Below are 10,000 nucleotides of genomic sequence, written 5' to 3' on the forward strand. Positions count from 1 at the left end.
ACCACAACACACAAACAGGTCAACTACCACAACACACAAACAGGTCAACTACCACAACACACACACAGGTCAACTACCACAACACACACACAGGTCAACTACCACAACACACACACACAGGTCAACTACCACAACACACACACACACACAGGTCAACTACCACAACACACACAGGTCAACTACCACAACACACACACACACACAGGTCAACTACCACAACACACACACACAGGTCAACAACCACAACACACACACAGGTCAACTACCTCAACACACACACAGGTCAACTACCACAACACACACACAGGTCAACTACCACAACACACACAGGTCAACTACCACAACACACACACACAGGTCAACAACCACAACACACACAGGTCAACTACCTCAACACACACACACACACACACAGGTCAACACCCACAACACACACACACACACACACAGGTCAACTACCACAACACACACAGGTCAACTACCACAACACACACACACACACACAGGTCAACTACCACAACACACACACAGGTCAACTACCTCAACACACACAGGTCAACTACCACAACACACACACACAGGTCAACAACCACAACACACACAGGTCAACTACCTCCAACACACACACACACACACACAGGTCAACACCCACAACACACACACACACACACACAGGTCAACTACCACAACACACACAGGTCAACTACCACAACACACACACACACACACAGGTCAACTACCACAACACACACACAGGTCAACTACCTCAACACACACAGGTCAACTACCACAACACACACACAGGTCAACTACCACAACACACACAGGTCAACTACCACAACACACACACACAGGTCAACAACCACAACACACACAGGTCAACTACCTCAACACACACACACACACACACACACAGGTCAACACCCACAACACACACACACACACACACAGGTCAACTACCACAACACACACAGGTCAACTACCACAACACACACACACACACACACAGGTCAACTACCACAACACACACACACACAGGTCAACTACCACAACACACACAGGTCAACTACCACAACACACACACACACACACAGGTCAACTACCACAACACACACACACACACACAGGTCAACTACCTCAACACACACACAGGTCAACTACCACAACACACACAGGTCAACTACCACAACACACACAGGTCAACTACCACAACACACACAGGTCAACTACCACAACACACACAGGTCAACTACCACACACAGGTCAACTACCACAACACACACAGGTCAACTACCACAACACACACAGGTCAACTACCACAACACACACAGGTCAACTACCACAACACACACAGGTCAACTACCTCAACACACACAGGTCAACTACCTCAACACACACACACACACACACAGGTCAACTACCACAACACACACAGGTCAACTACCACAACACACACACACACACACACACAGGTCAACTACCACAACACACACACACACACAGGTCAACAACCACAACACACACAGGTCAACTACCTCAACACACACACACACACACACACAGGTCAACACCCACAACACACACACACACACAGGTCAACTACCACAACACACACAGGTCAACTACCACAACACACACACACACACACACAGGTCAACTACCACAACACACACACACACACAGGTCAACACCCACAACACACACACAGGTCAACACCCACAACACACACACAGGTCAACACCCACAACACACACACACACACACACAGGTCAACTACCACAACACACACACACACACAGGTCAACACCCACAACACACACACAGGTCAACACCCACAACACACACACAGGTCAACACCCACAACACACACACACACACAGGTCAACTACCTCAACACACACACACACACAGGTCAACTACCACAACACACACACACACACACACACAGGTCAACTCACCACAACACACACACACACACACACAGGTCAACCCACCACAACACATACACACAGATAAAAAATAAATAATAAGTGGCATTGAGGAGTACACCACATCAGTCCCTGCCTTCATCAATAAGTGCATCGATGACGTCTTCCCCACAGTGACCGTACGTACATACCCCAACCAGAAGCCATGGATTACAGGCAACATCTGCACTGAGCTAAAGGCTAGAGCTGCCGCTTTCAAGGAACGGGACTCTAACCCGGACGCTTATAAGAAATCCCGCTATGCTCTCCGATGAACCATCAAACAGGCAAAGAGTCAATACAGGTCTAAGATTGAATCGTACTACACCGGCTCTGACGCTCGTTGGATGTGGCAGGGCTTGAAAACTATTACAGACTACAAAGGGAAGCACAGCCGCGAGCTGCCCAGTGACACAAGACTACCAGACGAGCTAAACCACTTCTATGCTCGCTTCGAGGCAAGCAACACTGAAGCATGCATGAGAGCACCAGCTGTTCCGGACGACTATGTGATCACGCTCTCCGTAGCCGATGTGAGTAAGACTTTTAAGCAGGTCAACATTCACAAGGCCGCAGGGCCAGACGGATTACCAGGACGTGTACTCCGAGCATGTGCTGACCAACTGGCAAGTGTCTTCACTGACATTTTGAACATGTCCCTGACTGAGTCTGTAATACCAACATGTTTCAAGCAGACCACCATAGTCCCCGTGCCCAAGGACACTAAGATAACCTGCCTAAATGACTACCGACCCATAGCACTGACGTCTGTAGCCATGAAGTCATGGCTCACATCAACACCATTATCCCAGAAACCCTAGACCCACTCCAATTTGCATACCGCCTCAACAGATCCACAGATGATGCAATCTCTATTGCACTCCACACTGCCCTTTCCTACCTGGACAAGAGGAACACCTACGTGAGAATGCTATTCATTGACTACAGCTCAGCATTCAACACCATAGTGCCCTCAAAGCTCATCACTAAGCTAAGGATCCTGGGACTAAACACCTCTGGATCCTGGACTTCCTGGCGGGCCGCCCCAAGGTGGTAAGGGTAGGTAACAACACATCTGCCATGATGATCCTCAACACGGGGGCCCCTCAGGGGTGCGTGCTCAGTCCCCTCCTGTACTCTCTGTTCACCCATGACTGCATGGCCAGGCACGACTCCAACACCATCATTAAGTTTGCCGACAACACAACAGTGGTAGGCCTGATCACCGACAACGATGAGACAGCCTATAGGGAGGAGGTCAGAGACCTGGCCGTGTGGTGCCAGGATAACAACCTCTCCCTCAACGTGACCAAGACAAAGGAGATGATTGTGGACTACGGGAAAAAAAAAAAGAGGACTGAGCACGTCCCCATTCTCATCGATGGGGCTGTAGTGGAACAGGTTGAGAGCTTCAAGTTCCTTGGTGTCCACATCACCAACAAACTATCATGGTCCAAACACACCAAGACAGTCGTGAAGAGGGCACGACAAAGCCTATTCCCCCTCAGGAGACTGAAAAGATTTGGCATGGGTCCTCAGATCCTCAAAAAGTTATACAGCTGCACCATCGAGAGCATCCTGACTGGTTGCATCACCGCCTGGTATGGCAACTGCTCGGCCTCCGACTGCAAGGCATTACAAAGGGTAGTGCGTACGGCCCAGTACATCACTGGGGCCAAGCTTCCTGCCATCCAGGACCTCTATCCCAGGCGGTGTCAGAGGAAGGCCCTCAAAATTGTCAAAGACTCCAGCCACCCTAGTCATAGACTGTTCTCTCTGCTACCGCACGGCAAGCGGTACCGGAGCGCCAAGTCTAGGTCCAAAAGTCTTCTCAACAGCTTCTACCCCCAAGCCATAAGACTCCTGAACAGCTAATCATGGATACCCGGACTACTTGCACTGCCCCCCCACCATATTTTTACACTGCTGCTACTCTTAATTATTTATGCATAGTCACATGTACATATTACCTCAACTAGCCGGTGCCCCCGCACACTGACTCTGCACCGGTACCCCCCTATATATATAGTCTCCCGACTGTTATTTTATTTTACTTCTGCTCTTTTTTTCTCAACACTTTTTAGTTGTTGTTGTTTTATTTTACTTTTTTATTAAAAATAAATGCACTGTTGGTTAAGGGCTGTAAGTAAGCATTTCACTGTAATGTCTGCACCTGTTGTATTCGGCGCATGTGGCAAATAAAATTTGATTTGATTTAAACTACCACAACACACACACACACACACACACACACACACACACGTCAACCCACCACAACATAGAAATGTATAGACGGAAAATGCAACTTAAGCGTCAATCATCACAGGGAGTTTTCTGCCATAAAAATCATTGGGCAGGCCGCCTAAGCATTTTTTAGTGTCACAATTTTTTGAAATACATTTTTGGGATGTAAAAGTATTTAGAAAAGATAATTGACCTATATATTTTTTTATAACATAATCTTTGAGAACTAACAATCACCAAAATAAAAGATAGACAATCAGCGAGAATATAAAATAAACTATGAATTTAGCAGTATTGATTTTGTTATGTTTGAGCAAAAGAAACAGCATTAGCCATGGCAAAATGCATAGAATTGCAGGAAATCTGCTTTAAAACTGAAAAATGTCTCTCAGCTACATAGAGATTTGTAGAATTGCAGGAAATTGTCGTAAAAATCAAAAACTTCTCTTAACTTGTCTCTACACCGGCAAGATCGAGGCTTCTAAACTTCAGCTGCGCAGACGGGGCCAACCGCGGCCATTGCCACGCCCCCTGCCACGCCCACAAACCTAAGCCTGCATCGTATACGCCCCCCACTCTCTCACACACTCACACAGAGGCAGGGCACCAGGCTGGAGAGGTTCACATGGCGTGGGGCAAACATGTGTAGCTGCTGGAGGCAGGATATGGCCGCCGCCTGCACCAGAGAGTCACTGTGGCCCTGCATGATGGCACAGCCCACCAGACATGACGAGCGGATCGTCGAGATGGTCGCTCCGTTACCTGGAGGGACGGGGGGGGAGAGGAGGAAGAGAGATCAGCAGCATTCATTAGCAGTCAAAGTAAAAGTTGTCATCTGTAAACACCACATTCATGACTTGTCTGTAAATATGTTGGAGCAGTACACTGCCATCTGCTGGCACATCAATGCTTTTAGAGGTAATACTAGCTAGCCTGAAAGCTAGAGACGGTAGTCTAGTTGTATTTTAGAGGTAATACTAGCTAGCCTGAAAGCTAGAGACGGTAGTCTAGTTGCATTTGACCATCACCCTGTAGCTCGGGTCCGACGGTGGTGATGAGAGCTCCCAGACATCGTCCCAGACACTGGTGTACCTCAGTGTGTGAGGGGGGTACAGTTAGGAGCAGGGTCAGAACCAGGGAGAGGGTGGGCTCCACATAGCCTCGGTACATGGGACCACTGGAGTCTACGATGAGAGCCAGGGAGTGGAGCGCCCACGTCTGTAGAGACAGAGAGGAGGGACAAATATAAAGCATACCGTATATAAAGCATACCGTATATAAAGCATACCGTATATAAAGCACACCGTATATAAAGCACACCGTATATAAAGCACACCGTATATAAAGCACACCGTATATAAAGCACACCGTATATAAAGCATACCGTATATAAAGCATACCGTATATAAAGCACACCGTATATAAAGCACACCGTATATAAAGCACACCGTATATAAAGCACACCGTATATAAAGCACACCGTATATAAAGCATACCGTATATAAAGCACACCGTATATAAAGCACACCGTATATAAAGCACACCGTATATAAAGCATACCGTATATAAAGCACACCGTATATAAAGCATACCGTATATAAAGCATACCGTATATAAAGCATACCGTATATAAAGCACACCGTATATAAAGCACACCGTATATAAAGCATACCATATATAAAGCATACCGTATATAAAGCACACCGTATATAAAGCATACCGTATATAAAGCACACCGTATATAAAGCATACCGTATATAAAGCATACCGTATATAAAGCATACCGTATATAAAGCATACCGTATATAAAGCACACCGTATATAAAGCACACCGTATATGGAGAAACTAAACATTGGGGCGGTTTCCCAGATACAGATTAAGGAGTTGGACTAAAAAGCAAACTCAATGGAGAATCAACAAACTGCTTTTTAGTCTAGGATTTTAGCTTAATCCGTGTCCGGGAAACTGGCCCGTTAGACTTCTCCAGTATTAGGGAAGGAGCTGGCTTTTTGAAGCAGGTTATGTCCAGATTCTCTGCTAGAGGGAAACCCCTCCTGCCAATGCATACAGCAGTATCACGCTTTTAAAGCCACTCTAGCGGGTGTACAAGTGCACACGTCGGGAGAAGGGTGGCGAATCAGAATGCAGCCTGAGACTCAGAGAGCCTCACCTGTCCACCGTTCACTCACCTGGACCTCATGGGAGGTTCCGTCCTGGGCTAGGGCCAATAGGATGCTGACGCTGGTTTTGAGGTGCTGCCCTGAGCCAATCCCTCCTACATATCTGTGTAGACAGCCCAGAGCCAGGGAGTGACCTGTTCTGGAGACCACGTCACGGGCTGACCTCAGTCTGGAGAGGGAGAGGGAGAGGGAGGAGAGGGAGAGGGAGAGGAGAGGAGAGGAGAGGAGAGGAGAGGAGAGGAGAGGAGAGGAGAGGAGAGGAGAGGAGAGGAGAGGAGAGGAGAGGAGAGGAGAGGAGAGGAGAGGAGAGGAGAGGAGAGGAGAGGGAGAGGAGAGGAGAGGAGAGGAGAGGAGAGGAGAGGAGAGGAGAGGAGAGGAGAGGAGAGGAGAGGAGAGGAGAGGAGAGGAGAGGAGAGGAGAGGAGAGGAGAGGAGAGGAGGGAGGGAGGGAGGGGAGGGAGAGGAGAGGAGAGGAGAGGAGAGGGAGAGGAGAGGAGAGGAGAGGAGAGGAGAGGAGAGGAGAGGAGAGGAGAGGAGGAGAGAACGTTAATGAGGCACCAACTTGATAAAACAGGCAAACTACTTAGTAAACACAGATGCCTAAGAGCTTAATGGTTGGGTTCTGAATAGACATGAGGCATATGACAGAGGAAGATAAAGAAGCCATGTGACATGGTATTGTGAGTTGATATTGTGATATATTGTGAGTTGATATTGTGATATATTGTGAGTTGATATTGTGAGTTGATATTGTGATATATTGTGAGTTGATATTGTGACATATTGTGAGTTGATATTGTGATATATTGTGAGTTGATATTGTGACATATTGTGAGTTGATATTGTGATATATTGTGAGTTGATATTGTGATATATTGTGAGTTGATATTGTGACATATTGTGAGTTGATATTGTGATATATTGTGAGTTGATATTGTGAGTTGATATTGTGAGTTGATATTGTGAGTTGATATTGTGATATATTGTGAGTTGATATTGTGATATATTGTGAGTTGATATTGTGACATATTGTGAGTTGATATTGTGACATATTGTGAGTTGATATTGTGATATATTGTGAGTTGATATTGTGACATATTGTGAGTTGATATTGTGACATATTGTGAGTTGATATTGTGATATATTGTGAGTTGATATTGTGATATATTGTGAGTTGATATTGTGACATATTGTGAGTTGATATTGTGACATATTGTGAGTTGATATTGTGACATGATATTGTGACATGATATTGTGAGTTGATATTGTGTGCAAAAAGACAACAGTGCAAATACGGAGGTCAAGCAGGTCAAGAGAGAGACCGTTCTCAGAGAGGAAAGCCACTGGGCCACATGAAGCTAGCTAGAGATGAGTATCAACAGACAGGTCGTACTTGTCGAAGCTGTACTGGGCCATGCGGGCGATGAATGTGGCCTCCCCCACTACTTGAGCCATCCTTCCCAAGGCCTCCCCAGCAGCACAGCGCAGGATGGGGTTAGGGTTGTCCAGGGCACCCATCACTAGAGCCAAGGCTGACTTACGGACCTCTTCAGGACCCAGGGTAGACTTGTTCTCTGCCAGACCCTACAGGGAGGAGAGAAGATTGGCTGGTTCATTGGTTGATTGGGGAGGAGAGGACAGGACACATACCAGGCCCCTCCTGGACGGTAGCTCTCCAGGAACAGGGTGGGAGTCAAAAACGTCCAGGAGGGTCTCTCTCCAGGAACAGGGTGGGAGTCAAAACCGTGCAGGAGGGTCTCTCTCCAGGAACAGGTTTGGAGTCAAAACCGTGCAGGAGGGTTTCTCTCCAGGAACAGGTTTGGAGTCAAAACCGTCCAGGAGGGTTTCTCTCCAGGAACAGGTTTGGAGTCAAAACCGTCCAGGAGGGTCTCTCTCCAGGAACAGGGTGGGAGTCAAAACCGTCCAGGAGGGTTTCTCTCCAGGAACAGCTTTGGAGTCAAAACCGTCCAGGAGGGTCTCTCGCCCTGATACATATCAGCCAAATACAGACAGTCCAATGAGCTCCTATCTCATATGCATTCCAGGAGTAAGCTGCCACTACTGGAAAGGTTTTTGTGTTTAGGAGATTTTCCTGTGCCACTTTAACAGGAGTTTGTATATGTTAGAAGGCCTCACCTTGAGGGCGCTCAGTACAGCGGTGAAGATGTTGAGCTGGACAGCCTGCTGTCTGACCCCCTTGGCCTGTTTTATACACTCTGCAAAGTGGTCCAGCATCTGCAGCCTAACACAGACAAATGTGAGTGATTAATAAAAGACATTGTTTCCCAAACCTCTCCTGAAGTAACCCCAGCCAGTCCCCCCTGTTGGACATCATCTAGAGTTTCCCAAACCTCTCCTGAAGTAACCCCAGCCAGTCCCCCTGTTGGACATCATCTAGAGTTTCCCAAACCTCTCCTGAAGTAACCCCAGCCAGTCCCCCTGTTGGACATCATCTAGAGGAAGCATTACTGATTCAACTGGCCTGGACACCTCTGAAGACTGAGACAAACATTATTAGATTCTACTAGGAATGTCAAGTGTCAGTGGACTAGGTCCCTCACCTGTGTTTAAAGGAGACATGAGGGAACACCACTCCGAACAGAGCCACGGGGGGGTTAGGGGTTAGGGGTTAGGGTCAGGGGTCAGAGTTTAGACTGAGAGGTAGCCTCACCTGTGTTTAAAGGAGACATGAGGGAACACCACTCCGAACAGAGCCACAGAGGCGTCGATGACAGACACGCCAAGGGGGAGGGGTCCAGGCATGGCCTCGCCCATAGGTACCCTCAGGTAGATGGAGGAGGGGTCGTGTTCTAGAGCGCCACTTCCTGACGCACTGTTGGGCTGGAGCTAACCACACACACACACACACACAGACACACACACACAATTAACAAAAGCAGGGGTCTATTCAGTGATGTGAAACATTCTGACAACTGCAGATAGAAACAGAATGAACAGATTGGACACGATTCCATCTGATAGAAAACCATGAGGTTCTACACAATGCATTGTTACATCCTCCTGAACTGGAGTCGCCATGGGGAGTTGGGCCCTTAGTTTTACTGTAACCTCTATAGTAAGTCAGTTACCTGGTCCTCAATGGACTTGTGGTCAGTCTCCTGGAGCCAGGACCCCATGAGAACACTGTCGTCATAGTGACAGAGGGAGCGTAGCAACGAGGTGGTGGTATTGGCCGAGTTATCAGTCAGAGTGAACTCTGCTACCAGCTCTCTCAGCAGGGCATTGAAACTACCTACAGAGGACAGATTGAAAGGTAAGGGCCACCTTCCCGGACACAGATTGAACATATGCTTTGTGCTCCAGGACTAGACTTGATCAGGGTCCAGTAAACAAGCCCTGTATGACTAACAACTCAACACCACTGCTCGGATCAAAGCTCTAATTTAAGAGCGTGACTTTAAAGTACAACAGCTGTAATATTTCACCCAGCCTTACCTTCGTATGTCTTCGGAGGTAGCAGAGCCAAGATGTCGTAGAGCCTCAGCCTCACCATAGCTGCACTGGCCTTCAGATGGGTCCCATGCACCTTGATGACTGACGGGACACTGAGAATAGACAACAACAACCGGTCAGGAGGGGAGGGGACCA

At 47.6% G+C, this 10,000-nt stretch overlaps 1 protein-coding gene across 7 annotated transcripts in view; it reads right to left on the bottom strand.

The window, feature by feature from the left end:
• The window catches only part of heatr5b (HEAT repeat containing 5B), a 100,879-nt gene that overhangs the window by 49,387 nt on the left and 41,492 nt on the right, over positions 1–10,000 (bottom strand). For all 7 annotated transcript variants that reach the window (XM_045223916.1, XM_045224029.1, XM_045224014.1 and 4 more), the window contains 8 exons: positions 9,848–9,957; positions 9,481–9,644; positions 9,063–9,238; positions 8,528–8,633; positions 7,785–7,975; positions 6,402–6,561; positions 5,240–5,429; positions 4,804–4,973 (listed from right to left, as the gene is read on the bottom strand). In XM_045223916.1, the coding sequence (XP_045079851.1) occupies positions 4,804–4,973; positions 5,240–5,429; positions 6,402–6,561; positions 7,785–7,975; positions 8,528–8,633; positions 9,063–9,238; positions 9,481–9,644; positions 9,848–9,957 (1,267 nt within the window). The remainder of the gene's footprint in view (positions 1–4,803; positions 4,974–5,239; positions 5,430–6,401; positions 6,562–7,784; positions 7,976–8,527; positions 8,634–9,062; positions 9,239–9,480; positions 9,645–9,847; positions 9,958–10,000) is intronic.

The sequence above is a fragment of the Coregonus clupeaformis genome, chromosome 1 (assembly GCF_020615455.1).
Source record: "Coregonus clupeaformis isolate EN_2021a chromosome 1, ASM2061545v1, whole genome shotgun sequence".
NCBI lineage: Eukaryota > Metazoa > Chordata > Actinopteri > Salmoniformes > Salmonidae > Coregonus > Coregonus clupeaformis.